The sequence below is a fragment of the Falco punctatus genome, assembly GCF_963210335.1.
Source record: "Falco punctatus genome assembly, chromosome: 1".
In the NCBI taxonomy this organism is placed as follows: domain Eukaryota; kingdom Metazoa; phylum Chordata; class Aves; order Falconiformes; family Falconidae; genus Falco; species Falco punctatus.
Genome location: NC_137580.1, coordinates 47,585,217 through 47,609,298, shown reverse-complemented (window position 1 = coordinate 47,609,298; position 24,082 = coordinate 47,585,217). Strand labels below are relative to the sequence as shown.

Here is a 24,082-nt window from a genome sequence, read left to right as displayed (position 1 = left end):
ATTTTGCAGAACCTGCAAAAAAGCAAGTTCTCTCAAAGCACAAAAAGAACCCTTACAGATTCCTACACTTCAATTTCCTCCCCCCCCCCAAAAAACGAACCCCAAAACCCAAACAAAAACCCCAAACCTCACAAATTAAAATCACTACCATTTTTTCATTAGAAGCCTCAGAATATTATTGCCAAAATGCAATATTAAATGTTGACCTTCAATATAAATGAAATGAAGAGTTAATTAGTCCTATTACACTGACTGAAGTCCTATCACTGCTACCACCATTCAAGACTCATTTGACTCCACATGCTTTCTAATACCAGTAAGGAAATGATCAGTCTTCCTGACAAAAGCTACCCTTCGCTCTGCTGTACGAACCTTCCACCAGTTCTGAATCTGTCCTGTTCCCTACCCATCACTATTCCCTCCAAGAGGACTACTATAAACAGACCACAACTTAAAGCAGTTTTCATGGTTTCATTGATACTTGGTCATGCTGGTTTATACACGCATACAGTATTTTTCCTGGGATGTGGATGCATTCATCTCCATCAGGCTTACCTTATTGTGTGTAAAGGGAGAAGCTGTATACAAGGTGGGATGGATAAGAGGACGAGGCAGATGAGGAATTGTATGCAATGGTATATGTCCATGGATATGAGGATAAAGATGAAGTGCAGGATGTGCAGGTTTTTCAGGATTCATAAACTGGTGGCCAGCAGGCAGGCGTCCAGTTGCAAGTGCAGAGGCTGTTAAACCTGAGGCTTCTTGTTTGCAAACATGACATTCACAAGCATTTGGACCTTGGTCAGCCTGTAAGGGGAAAAAAAAAAAATAAAAATCAATCTACTCTACAGTTAAATCAGCAATTTCCCCCATCCTTTTTTCTTAGTAATATTCAGTTATTTCATTTTGCATACATCAAGTAATATTTTCAGAGAATGCACCAATTAATATTTTCAGAGAATGCACAGAATTCTTTCATCTAATACAAACAGAAAAACCTTGTAGTGGAAGAGAAGCACTATTGGAGGGTTTTTAATCTTAGTTAAGAAAAGAATGCCCTAAAGATTGACAACATTTCATACTATGCAGACATTTAACGTCCACTGTCGTTGACAACAAACGAGATACTGATACAAATAATCAAGAACAGACAGAAATAGGAACCTTGACAGTATTTGATCTTTACTAGGAACTAATTACCCCCCTATAAAAAAATCAAATGGGATGATTATTTCCCAAACACACGGATAAACAGTTGAGTAGAAAATAGTAATGTGTTCATTAGCTGATAAACTTGGAAGCAGTCCTGAATGGCACTAGGCAGAGCCCTGCCAGCAAGTCTAAGGAGGTGATCTTTCCACTCTGCTCAGCACTACTGAGACATACCTGGGGTGCTGGGTGCAGTTCTAGGCTGCCCAGTACAAGAAAGACGTGGTGAGTCCAGTGAAGGACCACAAAGATGGTTTAGTTCTTGGAGCATCTATTGCACAAGAAGAGGCTGAGAGAGCTAGGACCATTCAAGCCTCAAGAGAGATGTCTCAGGGGGATCTTACCAGAGTGAGCTTCCTGACTGGGCAGGGAAGAGGAAAGACGACAGCCAGACTCCTCTTAGTGGTATCCCATGAAAGGACAAGAGGAAACAGGCAGACTGAAATACAGGAAATTCCACTCAAAGTGTTTATTTTTGAGAGTGGTTGAACACTGAAACATGTTACCCTCAGCAGTTCTGGAGCCTCCCTCCTTGGTGATACTCAAAAACCTGACCAGACAGTGCTGACCAACCTTCTCTAGATGACCTTGCTTTTAACAGGAGGGCTGAACTAGACTGTCTGCAGACATCACTTCCAAACTCAAATATTCTGTGACTGTGTGAAGCAGACATTTCTCCCGAAAAATTTCATAATCACATCAACCATGAAAAATTCCATGCTTTCTTGGAACTTTTTACTGCTCTCAAAGTATCATTAGCCTCTGTTGTCTCAAAAGGATTCAAGACTTTGGAAGAAAAGCAGCCCAGGAACGAGCAGCTTGGCTTCCCTCTCCCAACTCTGTACTTCTTCCTGCCATTGTCACCTGACATTTCAGTGGAAGATAATTTTACCAGAAGCAACACCAGGAACACTTCCCAACAGCTATTTTTCCCAGCAATGTGGCAGTACATATTTTTCCAAAAAACAACATGAGCTAACTTATCTTTCTAGAAAATAACTGAGAGGTGGTATTGTTCTATAATATGCCTTCCTCTCAGAAACAAGTAACTCTTCATTACCACTTAAAAGCATTACAGCCTTTGACATAAGACATACTTTAACAGCCAAAGACTTCATTAATTCAGTCATTGTATTTGATTTACTAGCTACACAGAGAAGAAAAAAACAACTTTCTCATTAAAAAATTAGCATTACCAGGAAACCAATACTAATCTACTAACAAAAAATGGGAAGGAGACATCAAACAGTATGGTGAGATTCAACATCCAATTCTGACAAACTTCTGGGTACTGAGCATGCAAGAGATCCGAAGAAAAAAAAAGATACCAAGTAAATGAACAACCCCAACAGATAAAGTGAAAAAATCTCAAATGCACATGACATATACCAGTGAAATCAATCACTTGAATGCAGTGTTAGAAGGTAGACACTCAGTCTGAGAGAAAATGGAGATAAAAAACAGAAAGTCATTACGAGTTCTTCAGAACACCACCGAGAAAATTCTTCTTCTCAATGAATACAAAAAAAAAAGTTTAAATACGACTTCTTACCTTGCGTTTTAGCTGGCATCCCTAAGGCAAGGCATAATCTCATTTGATTTTCTACAGTAAATGCTGAATCTGTTCACCAGTTTCAAACTAGTCTGACTAAGGTCTCGGCCCATGTAAGTATTATGCCATTGGTCAGCCACACACAGGAAAAAAAAATAAATCTCAACATACTCACTGAAAGAGAAGTAGCTTAATACTCTTACACATGAGAAAATACTTCCAGCGGAAGGCCTTGCAAACTTCCTAACCACAGGGGAACATCTAATGGGAGTTCCACCTGACCGTTGTCTAAGCTCTCAGAGGTACCCCACCTGATGTGGCTTCTTTTTACAATCAGCAACAAAAGCAACTGGTATGCTCTCTCTCAAAGCAGCAAGCCCGTGTTGTAGCTGCAGGGTAACTCAGAATGACAGCCACACAGTGACAAAGACAAGTCCATCCAATGGTTTCCTTTGGTGTTCAGTTGATAAACCAAACACCGCTACCTGCTGAGCAGATACTCTAAGCATGGTTCTCTGGGTGGTTTGGTGACCTTACAGTAAGGAGCTCAATAACATCAAATAAATTATTTAAAAAAAAAAAAAAAAAAAAAGGAAGAGAGATCTAAATCAAACACCAAGACCTGTGCCGTAAGTCATGCAATAGTTTTAACTACAGGGTTTCAACAAGGAAAGTTACTCTTCATATACAATATTAAGAAGTACCCATTAACTAAGTACTTAGCATAATTCTGCCCACTCCACCTCCTTAATTTCAAATAACATTAATATTTAACAAAGACCAAACTCAAACTTCCAAGCAGAAATGGTTGTTAGTTTCTGCTTCTCATTCATACTCGCAGGAATCAATTTTTTCCCCTTTTACTGAAGACACCTTCAATATAAACAACATCTCTCAGGTTCTGACTAAAAGGAAGATATTAGCCACAACAATAATACAATTGGCTGAAAAATATTTTAGGTATCATACCTACATACTGATAACTTCATATATTAAATGTTAAATATTTAACTGAAGATGTGAATCTATTATCATTCGAGCAGCCACATTACAAAAATCAGTTGACTAAAAGAGTTGCTTTTAGACTACTATACCTGTTGACTAGGATAAGAAGGTGGTGGACTATCTATTTTTGCTTCATCTTTCCTTAAGGCCCTTTTTCCTAGAGACATTTCCTCCTTTTGAGTCCCTGGTGGTTCACCACTGCTCTCCCCATCTGCTTCTTCATCATCTGCTTCTGAGGAACTGCTGCTAGTACTGCTCACCTGAGGAGACTGGACAACATTAACTCATTAACACAGAGGTGAAGGACAGGCCTTTCTCCAGCAGGCACATCCAACTGCCAGAAAAAGATACACGACACTGTAAATGCTGTACCTCATCTTTCAATGCCATATTTTCACCTCCGCCGTTTAGCTCACTGTGAATTCCATTCATGTTGGCTACCACCTCTGCATCATCATAATTATTCAGTGGGTAGATATCAGCAAATTTTGCTGGTAATGGTGCAACATCTTCATCATCACTACCACTGCAGGGAAAAGAGGCTTAGATAAATCACAGTGCTCAGTAACCTGTTACTGTGAAAGCAGGTAGAACACCAAAATGAAATAAAGTTGAGGGCATCCCTTGTATAAATGTTCCAGTCAGGAGTCAAAGGATTCTCTTCTAAGTCGTTAAACTGAACTTTCTTTTTCAAGCAAGTAAAACCAAGCAGCCTGCCATATAATCCTATTGAACATTAGCAGCTGCATGCCTGAAAACCAGCCTGGATCGAAAATAGGATTCTCTCTATTTCTGTGTAAAATAATTTTCCACCTCTCTTTTCTGACCAAGAATCTATGGAATTAATAATGACAGGATATGGATGACCTTTAATTTGGTGAAAAAAAGCCTTATGCCAATGATTTCCTTTACAGAAAGCATGAAGTGGAAAAAAGTACAATATCAAAATGAAGGTTTTTCCATACGTTAAATGTCAAACCAGTAACAGTCAGTAGGGAACACTGAACACATCACAGTAACTCTTAAATTTCTCAACAGCAATTAGTTCCTAGACAACCTCACATCTACATGCTTTTCAGAATCTGCTCTAAAATACTTAATGGACATTTTTTCCACACAGACAGCTAGTAAAAGAACATGCATGTTTAATTACCTGCTCTAGGGAAGTACTGCAAAGATTGGTTAGTTCATGTTTCTACAGCAATCCAGAGCTCTTAAAAGAGCTCTTAAATTGTGCACTTTATCTTCCCTGCATTCTGTGAGATACTGTGCCAAAATTTAATTACATGATGGCACCATTAAGCATATTTCAAATATGCAATGAGGAAATAAAACACAGCAGATATTTTAAGACATAAAATGGCCCTTCCCCAAGGAGCAATGGTATTTCCCTAAAAATAGGCTTCTTACAGTAAGTAGTTCTTGGATTCAACTGAACTAGCTTCTGAAGAAATAAACTGAACAATTTTGGACATTTCAGTACCAAAACTGATGAAACTTTACAGAAATTTCGAACCACACATTTAAGAATAAGTAGCTAAACATACTGCCATATAATCTGTTTTCAAGCACTCCTCAAACGGGTTCAGAAACTAAACTCCTGTTACAGAAGATTAAGCCACCAATGGTAGTAGATGCAAAGGTAAACATTTAGAAGAACATCAAACTTAGTGAAGTGATATTCATCAGAATCAGTGATATTCATCAGAATCATCACACACATCTGCACTGTCCTCATTCATCACACCACATTAACACAGAATGCTAATGCCAATTTCCTTGACTGTACTGACAACAGCTATTTCATCAGTGTTCCCACCAGTACTGAATTCAGGTTTTTTAATTATTTCTTCAGAATATCACATAACAGAAGAGACTGCTTGTTAGTTGTACCTTAAGCACATACAGAAGCCAGCCTACCAAGCAGTTTTAACCTCAGAATTACAGAGGGAACAGAAGTCTACCATTTGACTAATGCCTCAAATCTGGTAAAAAAAAAAAAAAAAAAAAAAAAGAGCAGCACATACTCCTTGATAGGGACAATTTTTGATGCAAGATTTGATTTAACTTCAACCCTAAAAACCTCCCAACTAAAGGCTTTTCTGGAACTGATTCATATGAAATGACAATTCCTCAAAGAAAAAACACAGTAGTTCCCTTGCTCAGTCTAAGAAAATACGATTTTAAAATGATGCTCTGAAGTAGATCAGTATCTGATGTCTTTGTAATCACAAAGCAGGAAAATACATACTACATACACTTCTAGCAATACTGTTAAGTCAACATCTTCAGAAATTTTTAAGAAGGATCTATTTATTTATGTTTGCACAACATATAGCACTGGAGTTGTGGTCTACTGAATACAGTGCATTATTAATTAGTTTTCTGAAGTAAAACAGCATTACATGATGATAAGTCAGCCAATGCAACTTGCCTGCTTAAGTTCAATTCAGTACAAAAATTTAAAACAGACAAAAGAACTTACAAAGTTGGTGCAGAACCATTATCTGCAAGGATCAGTCTGGGATGTTGCTGAATTGTAATAGGCGAGCTGGAACCTGATCCTGAACTTGCCGAAGACATGCTGGGTGGGCGGATCTCAGATAGATAATCCGGAGCAGAATCAATTTGTAGCGGTAACTGGTTAATGTGGATATCATCCGTTATAGGAGAATCCATGATGCCACATGTTAAAATGTGTGAAAGGCTGCAGTCATCACAAGTACATCTGTTCAAGAATTAAGATTACAGATTTTTATGACCTTATTTAACTAGTATTCAAAGTAATACTGTTTATTCCAGTAATACACCTCCTTTTTCCTCAAACAAGTAATTAATGATTTATTTTGATTTCATATTAAAAACATCAGCTCACCTTCTTCTATAATTACAGTTCGGACAGTCAGGCATGCTCAAACGTGATGACAGCATGTGTCTCATAGTGTCTGTGAAGTTGTTCTCCCCAGTTAGTGCTTTCTTGTTATTAAGCTGAAGTAAATTAAAAAGGCAGTGTTTTAGTAGTGCAAGTCTTTCCATTAACAATTCAATGGCACATCATGATTAACAAACTACATAATGAAAAACGGTTCTTTGGACAAAATATTTCAAAAGCAGAGTAATTCACAGTAACTTCATGAAGGTGGTGTTTTGATCATGACTGAAAAAAAGGAAGTTCAAAGTAACAAACAACAAACATTTGGCACCAAAACTCCTCAAAGATAAGTATGTTTCTGCTACGGAATAGTAAAGTGGCCAAGCCCATCTCCTTGACTCATTACTATGTGCATCTTGCATGGTATTTCTGCTGATGCACTCTGAACTTGAGCAGTTCTTGTCTTGTTCCAAGGTATTCGCAAAAGGACACTGCTGACAAATGTACAGAGAATGCAAATTCAATCTTAGCTTGCAAAAAAGAATTAGGACTAATTCTGTAGCAACAATGGGATAGATCCCAGGAACAAAGTAGCTTTCCAAAACAGGACCTGACTGCATTAATGAAAAAATATAATTCAAATAACCTCCACCTGGCAGAGACCTATAATCCTGAAAGCACCTAATTTCATTAGATACAAACCTTAAATTAAACAAGAATGTGCCTATGCTTCCACTTCTACATATGCCCAGACCTGATTCATACTAGAGCGGCCACGGACTTACAGCTCACTTAACCTCAATTAGGATCAAGGAAAAAAAGAATTCTTCCTCAAGCCCTCTGAGAAGCCCTGTATACCAGATGTTCTAAAGACAAGGTTAACACAGGCTTATGTTCCTTCTAGGTAAAAGTACTTACTGATGACTGCTTTGAGACACTGCCAATTTAAGCTTCAGTTTATTAAAACGTACTGTCATACTCTCTCTGGCTCATGACTAGTATTTCCTTCTGCACAGCAGTAAAGGAACAGAGACGTTCCCCATCCTCAGACTTGATTCTGGCCAAGTCACACTGTACTTTTACGGAAAGCATGATACATATTCCAGCACTCCCAGGCTATAAAAGGGAGTACCATGTCTTAAACTGCAGATAATTTTATAAAAATAGGAACTTCTACTGGCCCCTCTCTGGCTACAGCTTAAAAAAGGCAGAGAGTTCTGCTCAGCCTTTTCCCCACAAAACAAATTTAAGAGCCATCTCCAGAGTCCTAATGGATGCAATCACGTGCCCGGCTACTGTGGCTTAACACTTCCCAGCTCTGCACACACAAGGGTATTTGTTAAATTCTTGAACACAGTATTCTCTATCACGTACATCAAGGCAGCTCCATACTCAATGTATTGGCTGTTTTGGACCCCAGTCTAAGGCATCAAAAATTCCCCTTTTATTGTATAAAGTATTTTAACAACTGACTTTCAATCCTTAGACTATGGTGCTTACGTGTTTACCTTTTAGCAACTGAGATTACATACTATTATATACTCCTCTTGGATCTTGCTTTTCTGTGTCTTAGCTGACCAAATTTCATGCCTGGCATAGTTTAGAATTATATCACGTAGAACTAGTACAATATACTACACTCATATGATTGCATCTTACAAATATACATGAAGCATTAGTATAACTTAGTATGGTATAAAAAAAAACCTACCTGCTCTTCAATAAAACGCTTCTGCTTAAAAAATTCCCAGTCTTCCTTTAGCATGCGTTGTTTTGTTTTCATTGCCATCTAAAACAGAATTTAAGAATTTAAGGAAAACTCATTGATTTAATCATAGAAAACCTATGCTGTTGTCAATCGGTCTATCAGTTTCATTAAACCTAGCTTGTCTATACTATTTTGAAAGTACTTACATACTTAGTCAATATGAAGCATATTTTGTTTGCTAATCATTTGATTTGAGTCACTTAAACATAAGATATTAATATTAGTTTACATTATTTTTCAGCCAGATTTCTCCACTGTTATTCCTTACGTTAATAATTCTTCTCATTAAATATTTTCATAGCATTTTCAATAAAATATGACTTGCATTAAATCCTCAACATGTCAGATCCACTAAAATCCATTTAAAATCTAGAAATACAGGACTGTCGTCAAGGCCTTAACACAGGCTCAAGTGCAAACTCTGATGTCCCACATGTGGAACTAACCACCCAATCAAAGAGTCAAAAAAAAAAAATAGTAGTGACCTAGACAAACACTATTTATCACTTTTGTTCCTCAATATATTTCATGTCCATGGAAAAATATTTTGTAATCACTCGTCCCTGTATCATATCACCATAAATGTACATAAAGCCTGTAACCTTTTTGTACACAAATAATATTTTTTGTGATCTAGTAAAGCAATTCACTCAGAGAAAGCAAAAAGCTTCCATGAATTTTAACACAGCAAAATGCAAGAACAGATCCTCTCCTGTTGTACCTTACAACATTTTAAGAGCACTACTTAATCAGTGAAGAAAAACTGCTATCTAGGCTATCTTTTACAGTTCTTCTTTTCAATTTACCTAATTAATTTTAAAAAAATCTACCACCATTTAGAATATAGCTATTTGCTTCATAAAGATACGTTAGTGAGCCAAAGTCCAGTAGGTGATGCCACTAGCGATCTTTTTTTCTTCCTTCAAAAGCACGCCTCCAGAAATTCATACTTGATCAGAAGTTTAAAGTCTCAGTGTTAACCCAAGTGTATTATTGCTATTATCATTACCTAACTTGGGAAAACAAAATTCTAAGCTGGGAATTTGAAACAGTATTAAATGGTAAAATTTTGCCTAATGAATTTCTGAAAGTCAGCAGCATGCAATTATAATTACTACTGTGGATTTTGGTTTCCTTTGCTCCAGTGAGGTTACATAAACTCCTTTTTTTTGTTGTTGTAGTTAATCATGTGCATGTGCGTTTTTTTAAAATAGCAGCATACATTAAATACTCTTGAACCATTGATGCCATTTCTTAGACACACTAAAAGGTACTGCAGAGCCTGTGGCCAACAACATCAGAAATTCCACCCTGGCTATATTAGCAGTTTCTGAGAAACCTTGAGTTATATTTCAATATGGCAACACTCAGTAGCTTAGGTGCCCTGCCACCTAGCTAAATCCTCACCATCAGAGACAGGCACCTATATTTACTACACATTATAAGAGAAGACTTTAATGCCAAAGAATGACTTTTAAAACAGCCAGTGCATTAACTGGGAGCTGCCTACTCAAGCCTGCCAAGAAACTGTCAAATAAAACAGCATGGTTTAAGTCTTGGTACTCTTGAGTATTAATGGTAGCAGGGGCTGAAGCTAGTTTTCCTACTTCCAGCTTCACAGTCTCTCCACTATCCCATGTCTGCAAGTATATCAAGTTACTGATTCCATAAAAAACTGGAAATTACTTCTCTCCCTCTTTCTTTTCCCCAATGAATACTTATTTCAGCAGAGCAAAGCAGCTGCAATACAAGCTACATGATTAACGCCCAAAAATTTTGCTAGCGAGTGGGAGATAAAATCAAATGCCATCATAAGTAAAAATTTACATTTCAATCTTGCACATCTGCAATGAATACACTACCACTGCTACCCAATGGAGAAAAGAAGTCCACTAGCACCCTCTTTCTTCCTCCCTGTTTATTGAAGGCCAAAAAGTATTTAAGATCCATCAGACAAGACATAGTAAAAGTGAGACAGATAGGTGAACAAGTACTTCCCATTCTAAAATAGATTTCATCATGCAAAAAAAGCCAGCAGTTTTGGTCAGAACTGACACATACCACTAGATCACCTATGAGAACTGTGATGTTCATACATACATCACAAGATGCTTGTTGCTTCCAAAAAATGCCCTGTATAGAAGGTGAATAGCATATTTGAGCATCCCAAATTACACCTGTCAATCTAATCTATTTTCCTACCCTGTTTCACTAGAAATAATAACATTAATTCCTCTTATCACAAACTCACAAGCACCCAAAAATAGTGAGCATTTCCATTATTTATACAGTCACCATAAAGACAAAAAAAACATTATGGGTGTACAACACTTTTTTCTATTAAGTTGTCCAGGACTGTTAAAAAAATAAAATAATCACACACAAATATGGAGAGACAAGCAAAAAGCTCTTCCTGGGCTCTTGTAGATCTGGGCAAAACTATTTCTATATTCCTTTCTTCCGTGGGAGCCAGCAGTAAAAAAAAGGAAATACTTTCACACATATGACTATCTAGCCACTACTTATAGAAATGATCCAGATATACTTAGGACCTCCTGAGTAAAATATAGTCTAAATTTGCCAAGAGAAACAGGATCTGGAGGTACAAGCTGCATACATTTAAACTCTCTGGTATTCCAGATACCCTAAACATCTTCCTCAGATTTTAACATGTGATGAATACACGTGCTGATATGAATGAATTCTTATTCTGAATTTTATTACAGCAGTGTATCAAATTACATGTCTGAACATGACGCAGCTGTCTTACACAGTCTTTATAAAAAAGGTATTGTATTGCTTGCAAAAGTATTCACCTTTTTCTCCAAGAAGTAGGAACATACCATACCATACCAGAGGGTCCATTAATTATCTCTGCTGATGCCCTGTCTAAAATTTTGGGTATAGTTCCACAGCAGATAAATGAAGACCACTCTTAGGTTTTTCCTCTGTGATGCTGTCTCTTTAAACCTTGGATACACTTGCAATAAAACTTCACAGTTTTCTTAAGCCAAGAGGCAGCAAATAATGAATACACATTCACTGTTAAGATCTACAGTTTCCATAGTAGCCCAGCTTTCTGAATTCTATCTAGTTGACAAAAATATTGCTTGCAAATTCAGGTAAATGGTCATACTGAATCATGTGTTTTTGATCAAGAGTATAACCACAGGTAATAATCAACATGGGGCGTAAGGCATGACTGTGAAAATGCTTTTTCTACATGTAAATACCAATATAAGTATCAGTATCTCCTTTAAAATCTAATAGTTTAAGGTTTGGAATTGTTTCTCCTACACAACTCCCTTGCAGTTGTGGGTTTTTTTGTCATTAGGAAGAAGTCATCACATTGAGTTTCCCCAAATCGTAAAAAGGTTTATGTTTGCATCAGGATGCAGGCTTCACTGAGCAGATAAAATGCTACAAGACAGTAGTTGTGGTAGTTGCATGGTCACTTGATACAGAAAAATATGAAAATAAATCAGTTAGAAGTTGATTTTGAAGTGGTACAGATCAACCAGTCAGAAGCCTGATATGAACGTGACTCTACAGAAATTCCATCTTTTAGAAAAATAAAGCAAATGAAGTGAACTAGGCTCCCTTTCTTACTGTAGACGCAGTATCAGACAGCCACGACACCCTGACACCATGGGGAAGATTACTTCTAGTAGCAGAAAATGTGAGATGATGAAATTTTACTGAGATCTCATCAAATATTTAGGTGCATGAAAGCAGCCAGACCAAGAAAAAACTTGCTTTTCTGTAACTAATAGCTCACAGATGCAGACTCCAAATATAGAACGATCTCTAAGAGTAAGATTAGTTATGTCCTGTCTCCATCTTGAGGGTACTGGAATTAACAGTAGAAGTTCACTTACACCTTCATCACAGGGAACAGCTTCTGAAAGGCTTTTACAGTGTACTATAAGATTTCAAAATAAATATGTTATCTGTAGGAGTAATGTTGCATTACTAGGTCTCAAATCGGATCTCCATACTCCTAATGCTCATAAAACTTCAAAATATAAGAATAAGGTCTATACAATTCTGTATCTTTAGATATTTCAGAACACATTCTTTCTTCTACTATACTTAAGATAAAATTAAACAGTTTTCAATACCTTATCCTGAGGTGTTTTAAAAAAAATTACTCAAGTGCTTTGAACATGAAAGAAAAAGCACATGAGCAATTTCGGAAGAGTATAAACAACCACTTGCAAAATAAACAGCTATTTTTCTGAAAATTAAGCTCTTGATAATGTAGGAGTCACCAGAACAATGCAATTATTTTCTGAAACGCAGCACAAACTCAGAAGCATCAGCTATCAGTACCTATACTTAATTAAAAAAGGATAACTTCAGAGGTTGCAGATACTTACGTAGTGAGACTCCAGAGTTTTGATTTTGACACCTGTACCAAGGTCATCATCACACAACACAACATGCAATAGCTTTTAAAAGCAATCTCTGAATTTCATTTAGTGCAGTTACTATTTTGGAAGCTTTGGGGTTTTTATGGGGTGGGGTGGTGTTTTTTTTTCCTTTTCACAGTGACATCTACAAAAAAAAGTTTCAGGTTACTGTGCTATGGGTAATTTGCAGGCCAAAGAAATTAAAAAGTGTTCACAGAAACTCTCTATATGATGGCACAACAACCTGCTTCGATGATTTGAAGATGTTTCTGTAACAATCATCACTACATATTGGTATGTTTGTGTTCTTTCCTATTCTGAAAGACTGACATCAATGAGAAAGTCCCATTTGTTGCTTCAAAGCTCTGGATAAAACTACCACAGAAACTCTTTTGCTGGAGGCACAGGCTTGATTATGTAGGAAGCAGCTGATGCAGTCTTGAAACTGTCTACATGATTCTTACCTGTTCATCAACATAATCATCTATTCTTTTCTGGCATTCAAGCCATGCTTCAGCAACTTGACCCATTTCCTGTTCCAGCTGATGATACCTTTGTAGCAAGGTACTATACATATCTTCACTACAGGAATCGTGTGTTGTTCCAAGCCTGAAAGTTCAAATAGCACTTGTTACAGAAGAGACATTTCACTGACATTTCGCGCACTTTTAAGTTCTACCAGCCCAAAAAGTGTTGTTTAAGTGCAGTTACGGATACAGCTAGGCTCATATCGCTGCTTGTATCCCAAATATGAGTATTTTTAGTAGTTTTTCAAAAAAAATATCCAACAATTACTTGTTCCAATGCTCTGTAACCAGCAATAGCAATAATGTGGGAAGTGCAACATTTCTAGAACCTCTTTCCCACGAGCAACCAGATGTCAAACCTACTGGGCTGTATTTATTCAAATTTTGTTGCTTGAAATATTTATCCTTCCAAATTCTATGGGCTAAATATACACGTTGACTATTTACTGAAGAACTACATAGTAAAAATAAAGACAGAAGCTTGTTAATCAGAACTCTCATGATCAATGCTAAAAAAGATTACTACACAAGTCACAGCTCCAGCTGGGAGAAGTGCTGTAGAATGAGGCAAGTGAGATAATTTGGTTGCATGCTGTTATCTACCATCACTTCAGCGGCATCAAGTTCAAAATGTGGTTATGCCGTTCACTGATGACTGTCTCTGTAAGGAACTCCAGAAATAGGAGACTGTCCTAAAACAGATCTACCTCCCCTTTCTACTACCACATTTTTCTATAGCAAATTCCTTTAAAAAAATCTATTAAAGCACATCACGATTCTTAAGTAAATAAGCAAACCCACAACATCTTGACTTCAGAAATAAAAAACCCAAAATTCTACTCAAAACAGTTCTATTCAATTCTATGTGTGTTTAAAGCACATTGAATTGTAATGACCTGTAAATTGACACAAATAAACTGAAGCTTTTCAATATTTCTCATACTTGGTAATTAAGAGGAAACTGGATGGTAGTTAATCAGGCACAGAGGTTGTATAGCGACTCAAAGCCAGTACCAAGAATCAAAAGTTCACCATCTCCAAATTTTATATTTAAGCCCAGTTCTAGCATTTTAGGGAGGTCTGTTATAGATTTCCATTACAACAGGAAATCAACCTAAGAACTACACCGCTCTGCCTATCATCTGCCAAAGAACTGAGCCCTTAATTTGAATGTGGCAATTAAGTATAATGAAGAGCTAAGCAAACAGACAACTCAGTAAGCATTAAAGTTACAGCTGTTAGCATGAGTATGCCAATAAATTCAGTTTGGTTTGTTTTGTTGGTTTTGCCCAGAACCTGCAACATAACCACTTTAGAAGGGTGCATAAGCAATTCTGCACATTAAAAGACTTAGAAAGTCCCTGTTTGGTAGAATACAAAAAGCATTTTAAGGTTAGGATACAACACTTCCACACTACTAGTGCAAACAGTGTCAATTCCTGTTACTAGATCACAATTTACTACTTGAAGCCTGCATTTTTGGTATTATGCAATTATGTGAAATACTGATCCCTACTGTACAAAAGTCAAGAACTTATTCTCGTAACTACTGCTGAGTAGTGCTATTGTTTTAAACACTAGTCATGCACAAAGTCTTTTTTCAATGCGCTCTCAAGTTAGAGGCAAAAGAATTTCACTTTTATAAATTTAGATTAGCAATACAACAGCATTTATGGTTTCAATTTTTATTGTGTTGAACATGCTACTAATAAACACACTTTCACCCCCCAAGGCAAGTACAAAGCAACAACCTAGGTAATATTTCAGTCCTGTAAAACAGAGATGGAATATATTCTGGGACTGCACCAAAAAAAGGTTAATAAAAAGCATCACATACAGAGAACTTAAGAATTGCTTACTTTACAGTAACCAAATCTTTCAAAAGCATACCTGTTGATATAGATCCTACTGTATGCCTGCATATCTTCAAATCACAGAATCATTTAGGTTGGCAAATACCTTTGAGATCATCAAATCCAACTGTTAACCCAGGACTGCCAAGTCCGTCACTAAACCACATCCCTAAGCACCACATCTATACCTCCAGGAACAGCGATTCCACCACCTCCCTGGGCAGCCTGTTCCAATGCTTGAATCACCCTTTCAGTAAAGAAGTTTTTCCTAATATCCAATCTAAACCTCCCCTGGTGGAACTGGAGACCATTTCCTCTCGTCCTGCTGTCACTTCTTATCTGGGAGAAGAGATGGACCCCCATCCACCTACAACCTCCTGTCAGGTAGCTGCAGAGAACAACAAGGTCCCCCCGAGCCTCCTTTTCTCCAGGCTCAACACCCCCAGTTCCCTCAGCCGCCCTTCATCAGACTTGTGCTCCAGACCCTTCACCAGCTCCATTAATTATCTTCTTTGGTGGAAGTTACCTTCCGCACACTGCAGGAGCCTCCTAGACTGTTTCCTCTCCACTGTGTTTTATTTCTAGCAAACAGCTGGTAAGTTCAAGTCCCCCTTGAGAACAAGGGCTAGTGATCTTGAGACTTTTCCCAGCTGCTGATAGAGTGTTTCATCTGCCTGTTCATCCTGGTTGGGTGGTCTATAACAGACTCCCACCAGGATACCATCCTTGTAGGCCCTCCCCCTGATTCTTACCTATACACGATTCTGCTGTCACCATCATTCACCTATAGGGAGTTGAAACACCTCCTGACATACAGAGCTACCCTGCCACCTCTCCTTCCTTGTCTATCCCTTCTGAAGGGTTTGCGGCCATCCATTGCAGCACTATAGTCCTGAGTTTACCCACTTTGTTTCTGTGATGCTGATTATGACATGGTCTTCCTGATACACAATAGCTTCCAGCTCCTCCTGCTGCTGGCACTTCAGGCATTGGCACCGATGCACTTCAGCTGTGCTATCAATCTCACCTGCAACCCTGGCATGCCACCCCCAGGCTCACCTCTAATGAGCTTGGTTTTATTTCCTTCCCCCTTTGAATCGAGTTTAAAGCTCTCTTGATGAGTCCTGCTAACTCCTGACCCTTTCTCCTTTGAGACAAGTGAACCCTATCTGTTGCCATCACATCTGGTGCCATGTAAACTGACCCATGATCAAGAAAAGCCCTGAAACACAGCTGTTGACGCTAGGCCCAGAGCCAGGTATTGATCTGTGTGATCTTCTGATGACACATCCCATTCTTCCCTGCAACTGGCAGGATAGAAGAAAACACTCATGCTCCTGATACCTCAACCAGCAGCCCCAAGGCCCTGAGGTCTCTCTTGATTGCCCTCAAGACTTCTTGTAATTTGGAATTCATCATTGCCCACCTGGAAGACCAGTAATGGGTAATAATCAGAATGCCATACTAGACAAGGGACTTTTCTAGTAACCTCCCTCACCCACGCACCAGCAAGGCAGCAGACTTCCCGGTGGGTTGGGTCTGATTGGCATATCCCTCTTCCTCTCAGAGTGGAGTTACCGATGGCAACGACCTTTCTTTTCTTCCTAGCAGAACTGGGTGGAATGTGTGGGGTTGACTGACTCACTAGGTAACTTTAACCTGGCTAGGATTTCGTCCATATCATCATTTTCCTTCAGGTTCCAGAGCTGCCTATCTATTGTATAGAGGTACCCAGAAAGGTCAAGTTGGTTGGGGGGTGATTCGCCTGCTGCCCTGAGCAGGGACCTGTTTCCATTCCTCCCCACCACTTAGGGACCTTTCCATCTGCCTGAAGGCGAGTAGGCAGGAGAGTCTGCTTTTTGTTCTGTGCCCTTCCCGTGCATTTGTCTCAGTGATGGTAGTGGGTCCACCAACCTATCTCACTCTCACACTTCCTGATACTCCTTAACCTTTCTACTTCCACTTTCAGCTCTGCCACCAGGCTGAGCAGATCATCCACCTGGTCACACCTCACATAGCTGTTACATCTGCTGCACTTTGGTAGCAGTGACAGGCTCAGGCACTCCCTGCTGCCTGTGACCTGGACAGCTGCACGTTTATGTGGGAGCTCCATCTGGGTTGCCACATGCCTCCTGACACTGGTTTTTGGCCAAGTGGAAACCACGGCTAGGTTACTCCAGAGGGCACAGTGACCACTATCAAAGCTCACCTCTTTGAGCCATTAGTGGGACAGTGCCCTTCCTGCACAAACTGCCACACTACATTGTGTTTGTCTGCTCTGTTCGCTGTGCTCCTGGTTGCTCAGGCTCTTGGGGGGCTGCTTTTGTACATATGGAGGTTTAGCCGTCTTCACTCCTGGTCCTGCCTGCTCCGAGTCCTGAGTCACAGCTGTTACTCATCAGGGTCTCAATGCTTGCTGCTGGGTAGCAAGGAGATGAACCACCCTGTCACAGCACACTCAAAACTAGCCAGCTGCAGCAAGGTCTTTTACCATCATATACCAAGTTAACTTCCCTAAGTAGTTAGCATGCCTTGCCCCAACAGGGCCACCAATCCCCCACAAGGCCTCAAAGGTCCATCTACTCTTCGTGCTGTTTCCTCATACTCATCAAGCCAGTCCCTTTGCTTCTCACCCTTACTGCCTTCTCCTAGTCCCTCCTCATCCAGGGCACACTCTCTCTCCTCCCCTTCCAGATCTCTCTCCATTGGCTGCTCCCCTTAGAGCTATTTCACCACTTAGCAGGAACCGGCCACAGCTGCACCTTATCCACATCAGCCAACCCACCGTCCCTGAAGCCAGCCCACAGCAGTGTATTATCCATGTTAATTAACCCACCTTCATTCCTTTACACCACCCCACTCCCCCCTTCACTTCTCAGTAGTCCCTCTGCACATTCCTCCACTCCAGAGCACCTTTGCTGGAGTAGCATGCTTCACAAACTTCACTGAAATAGCCATCTTGATCAGGAACCCAGAATTTTTTGGTGAACAGCATATAACCAAAGCTACCCATATACCCTGAGCACTGTCCCATCCCATACAGGGAAAGCAAATAGGACAGAAAAACCCCAGGTACCAGTTAGTTACTTCATTACCAAACCCCAACAAAGCAGTCCACTGAATGTAGGAGGCATGTCAGTGGTAGGATGTAAACAAAAGCACCTTAACCCTAAGTTATAAGAAACTTTTCATATAGACACCTTCATTAGGAAGTACTAGTCACTAACCTATGAAAGGACTGGATTTCCTTACATACTGATTATAAAAATACAGCTTTATGAAATGCTCCATCTGATCTAGAAATCTCACTGATTAATCTCACTGATAAATTAACTCTTGATAAGGATAGGGACAGTTCTTACAGCTGGTCTGCAGACTGTACAACTGAGTACGCCTCCTATACAAACCAGAGGCACTGACTAGGTAGCAGAACAAGATACAACACACTTAAGACCCTGTTAGTTTACCCTGAGTAGAAGACCAGTCCTGTGAAGAGACTTCAGACACAGCTGATCTCATATCAGTTAATAACCTTCATCCCCACAAAACTGCTATGTTTAAACCTCCCTAACTGAGCATGTCTCCTAGTCTGACATTGGATAAACACCCTTGGAAATAATCACAACACACCAACTATATATTTTGAAAAAGTCAGAGATACACAAAAGATTTAGTGATTTAAATAAGGGATGAGCGAAAGGGTGAACACCTAAGTGAGGCTGAGATGCCAAAATGCCATTTCACATTTCTTCCTCAGGAAAAGAAAACAACAAGGCAAACGCTCTTCTGTAAAGAAACTCTGGCAACACCTTCTCCGCTGCATGCAAATGGTTTTCTACTGACCAAATGACTAGGGGACTAGGCTGATCCCTCTTCTCCATGTGAGGCCTCTGTGATGGAATGTTTCTCCACCAATTCCCAATGGAAGTCAGATTATCCTTGAGAAAAATTTTCCAGGGAAGGCTACCTAATTCTCTTACTTCAAGACCCAGAGAACTCAGCAGTAAAATCCTGGGAGTCCGTGAAAACAGACATAACCTACGTTTACCAAAGAAAAACAAGACATACACTGTATAAACTAGAAACCATGGAACAGGAAGCTTGTGCTGAACCTCTCCTTTCCAAAACACTTATGTCAATCAACAGCCTTAAAGCTATCTACCGTACACAGATGTATGGAAAATAAATTCCTGCAAGAAGAGATTCTGACTTCATCATATTTAAGCCTTGAAGTTAGCTGTCACTGCAGTGAAGTTCTGCAGAGGAACACCTTCTGTTGCTCAGACTTCAATGGCACTAGCACTTAAGAACAACAGGTAAATGAAAACCTTTTGTTAAAAAATGACCATACGCTTCACTAAGACATTCTCAGCTCTGCAGATGAAGGCAATATAAACTGTCTTGATATAGGCAGGATTGCTGGAGTAAGACACAGAGAAGCCTTATCAGAAAGCATGGAGATGATTGAAGGATACTGTGTCAGTGACAGTGGTACTGGGAAGTCAAACACAGATCACTGGGAAAATACGCCACTGAAGAACATCCTACTGAGCATAGCAACAGATTTACCTGCCTGGAGAGAAGGGGGAAAAAACCAAAAGAAAACAAAAAAACCCTTTTCAGTACTAACACAGTTTCATGTAAACCAATTAGACAAATTATTCTGAGAGACCTTAGACTTCTTGCTGAGCTCGAAGACTACTAAGCTTTCTTGCCTGTTCTGGCTTTCCTTTCTAGTATCTCCTAGCAAAAGGAGAACTCATCAGAAATTTCTTTATTCACTGTGAGCAACATCTCTTGTGACAGACTTATTCAAACTGATCTTGAACCATGGAAAAACATGCAAGACAATACCTTTAAAACACATGTATACATGTCTCCATTAGAAACAAAACTGAGGGGTCAACACAAACCATCCATGACTGTACTTTACAAATGTTCAGACACTAGATAAAGAATAGAGTTTCTGTGATTTAATACCTCTTTCCCCCGAAAACCCAAACAGGTTTAACCCAAACATCTGCAGGTACACAAATTATAAACAGAGCAACCTTACTAACAAAATATACATTCTAAAGCCCCAGGATACACAACATGCCATCAGACCTACAAGCATATAGCAAGGGATTTTTTTTCTTTTGCTTTCTCCAATAAAAAGATTACTTAAAACTCCAAATGGAGCTATTTGTGCGCTGTGGCAAACATGAAGGTACTGAGGCTTTAATTTGCTTGTAGAGCTGTAAAGACAGTAACAATGCCTGATAACAATACTATTCAGTCATATCATCAGCACTTTCATAGGATGCTGTCATTTTACTAGGTGATCTACAAATAAGCAGATTAGTGTAGCAATTCTTCTGACAAGCAAGTTATGACTGCTCAATCAACAATACTGTTTTCAAGACAGATCAACAAGGAATTTTACCTATTACATTGTAGAAGCAGCAGAGACTTTTTTTTCTGTTTTGTTTTAAAGGCTGTGATTGCAAACATGGCTTTTCATTTCTCCTTTAAATTACAAAAGAAAAATTAATCTCTACCTTAGCTGTGACACCAACGTTGGCAAGCTATTCTGCAAGAGTGGCTCAGAAAATACCAGATTTTCAAACAGATGCTTATTGTGCAATTCCCATGTCACCTGAAATTTCTTCAGATGCTCATTTTCCTGTAACAAAAATACAATCAGAAATAAGACAGGGTTAGAAAATAAAAATAACAAGTTCTGTCTAATGCAAGATATTTTTTTTTAAGAAATAGTTTCCAACCTACAGGCCGGATTGTCCAGCTCAGTTCTTACCCAGTTTAAATACCCAGAAACTCAGAATTTAAGTAATTAATGACTTAATCATAGCTTCATTCCTTGTTTCTTTAATTTTCATGGAGTAGAAGAAAAAGGAAAATCAGACTAAGCTGTTGAAAGCTTCCATTTGTTTCTGCAATGAAAAAAGTATTTTATCATCTGAACCAGTTATTCTCGGGTTTTCTTGTCAAACCATTGTCTGTCTCTGATTATTTTTCAGTTCTTCGAAATCATCTAGTAACAGACATATAATTGCAAGCTATAATATTTATTCAAAATTGACATAAATTAAGTGAACAGTTCTCTCCAAGTACAGCTTCAAAAACTAAGTTTTCTAAACAGACGAGAGACCAAGATCCTACTTCTCTAGTAAGCAGAACGGTTTTCTATTTGATATGATTTAACACATAATTGTATGTAATTTTACAAGACCTAAAACTCAAATCTATTATTATGAAACCATAAGAATCTATGACAGGTATAATATTATCTCAGGTCAGTAAGTTTTCCCACATACAGCCAGTGGTATGCAGGTTTTCTGTACTAGGACTCCCACACACAGCAAAATTAAATACAAGTGTTCTGGCTATCCAATCAGCAAGTGAGCTCTATATACTATAACCCTGAGTACCCAGAAGTATCAGAATACTCTGGAATGTCAAAGTTTTCTTAAACATAATGGCTTAAAAACCAAATACATATTTATATCAGACCTAAACACAACACTATCAGTATTCAAAAAGACAATCAAGTTTGGAGTTTTATTATTAGAGAAGGGTAGGCGGGGTTTGGTTTTTTTCTTGAGTTGCACAAGACACATGTACCCTTTCATTTTTAATACTATGTCTTCCAAGTATTTCAAACTTCTATAAATGGCTAATAATTTTTGAAGTGTCAACACTGAGAAAGGTTGATTTCCTAAGCAATTTCAATATGCTGTGAACAAAACAGTCAACACATCTACAAAATCTTGTATATCGTATTGCGCAGATTACTGTATTTCTCACAAAGAAATACCAGGCAGGTTTTCCCTTTCAGTCTGCTATCCTGTTTACTCAAGGGTTCTTCTGTACTGATCACAGTCTTCCCAGCTTGCTTTCAGTATAATCTGTCATTCCTTGGTGGGCACAAGGTGTTAGCTCCTGCTCTTGAACTTCACTAGTTAGAGCTGGATTCCTTTGAAAGCAAAGACAACTGTTCATAATTTCATTGAGAAAGTAGTTCCTCATAGATGGAGGTTCAAGGCATTACACACCTCTGTACAGCATGCTCTGTGCAAAGATTTCACCTTTAAAAGGAAGGCGGCACTATGTTTAGAGATCTTAACTGCCTTTTATGTATTTCTCCTGAAAAGATGCCTTCTTCCATACTGCACTGGCATCTTGAGAGACAACAGCCACGCACACTGAAAAGGCTAGCAACCCTACTACCTGTACTGAAAGCTGTGACATATTTAATAACCTTTTTAATAAAAGGATTAGTAAGTCTAAGAAATGTATCATAAGAGTCAGTATCCCATGTTCTCACACTTCAGCTTCTGAATGTCAAAGCTTAGTAGACAGAAGTTTTCAGTACTTAGTGGGCTTCATAAGGAAAAGGACAAGTTAAGTTTGGGGTATTTTGTGTCTTCTTATGCTCCGTTTTTTAAAAGAGAATAGAAACACTGTGTAACTTTGAATTTTGTAAGAAAAGGAGTATATTAGGAAGTTCAAAATCCATCTCTTCATGGCCATTATCTCAACCTCTCATACCTGCTAAGTTTCTGTGACTACTAGTTCACAATAATAACTGGGGGGGGGGATTAAAATATTATTTCCTAATCAGCTATGCAATTCTGGCACTAATGGGTTCACTATTGGTAGATCTACTTTGAGAAAGGTAACATTTGTACTCTAATTCATCTGCTTTTCAGTTGAATAAATTTCTAAGTTCCAATGCGGATCAACCTGAAGAGCAATCTTCTCTCAAGCACCTTGTTAGAGGCTTGATGACTATTAAAAGCAGCCAATTAGCTAGAGATGGCAGTGACCTCACATTTGTATCCAAGTAATAAAGCTGGGGAAGACAATACAGAAGCAGCAAATGCAGACCATCAACAACAGAAAAAAGCATCAGATATGCTCAAGTTACTTAACAGAAAGATCTTCCTGCTTTGCCAATTCAATTGCATTAACAGCCCTACCTCAGTAATGACACTGATTCCCCTCCATTTTATGTTTCACCTGTAGCTATCATAGTCTCGTTACTGCCTGTTCTTTTCTTCTCTTTATACACCTAGTGTGTCACTTTCAGCTAATTGGCAATAAACCCCAAATTTACCAGTTTATCCGCCTTTTTTTTTCCTTGCACAAAGTTTACACAAGAGAAGGTATGTACAGGATAAGGTCAGCAGCAAAAGATGAACAGGAAAGGATTATTAAAAAATCCAGGATTAATAACCTTCTCAACCCTTAAAACAGAACTACAGAATGTTTACTGTATTACTCACTCATGATAGACAGTTACTCCCGAGATTAAGGCTACTGTTAACTCTCTACCTGACAATATAATCCCACATCCAACATCACAATCAGCTAACAAAAAAAAGCATTTAGTGAAGTCCAAGAATTTTAGAAGTAATAAATAACATAGCAGACACATTCTGAGGCAAGAGATCATTTTTTCAAGTAGCCATTCCTGCCTGTAAGTGAAAAGAAAATTGAACATAGAAAAACTGAATTTAGTTGTACTCATAAAAGTCTGAGTCCTTTGAACATGTTGTCAAACAGACCATTAAAGATTAAAAAAGACACGTTTCCCACATTTTCAAAGGTATTATCTAACATTTTGTAGATAGACATGAAGATTAGTTTCAGAACAAGTGCCATAAACAGCATCCCACCTATTTCTTTACAAAGGATAATATAATCAATTCACTTTAAGAGATGCCTAATGTACATTCCTGAAGAATTAAATTTGCATTTTCAGAGTTTCCCTGTCTCTAAGCATGCACACACAAAAAAACCTTACATTTTACAAACCACAGAAGACAACTAAAAAAGCCTGGAACAGCTCTGCTAGCATGACCCCTAGCAAGTAGAAGCG

At 38.6% G+C, this 24,082-nt stretch overlaps 1 protein-coding gene and 1 long non-coding RNA gene across 10 annotated transcripts in view; one reads left to right on the top strand and one right to left on the bottom strand.

The window, feature by feature from the left end:
* Positions 1-24,082, top strand: part of LOC308073156 — a 117,179-nt gene that overhangs the window by 23,961 nt on the left and 69,136 nt on the right. The window lies entirely within an intron of this gene.
* FAM193A (family with sequence similarity 193 member A) overlaps positions 1-24,082 on the bottom strand; it is a 153,382-nt gene that overhangs the window by 61,584 nt on the left and 67,716 nt on the right. For all 9 annotated transcript variants that reach the window (XR_013931805.1, XR_013931806.1, XM_080410212.1 and 6 more), the window contains exons 7-14: positions 20,739-20,863; positions 13,283-13,427; positions 8,350-8,427; positions 6,642-6,754; positions 6,252-6,494; positions 4,139-4,292; positions 3,856-4,035; positions 556-807 (exon numbers count right to left, since the gene is read on the bottom strand). Coding sequence is in view for 7 of the 9 variants with exons in the window: in XM_080410212.1 (XP_080266338.1) it covers positions 556-807; positions 3,856-4,035; positions 4,139-4,292; positions 6,252-6,494; positions 6,642-6,754; positions 8,350-8,427; positions 13,283-13,427; positions 20,739-20,863 (1,290 nt within the window). In the remaining 2 variants the exon portion in view is untranslated. The remainder of the gene's footprint in view (positions 1-555; positions 808-3,855; positions 4,036-4,138; positions 4,293-6,251; positions 6,495-6,641; positions 6,755-8,349; positions 8,428-13,282; positions 13,428-20,738; positions 20,864-24,082) is intronic.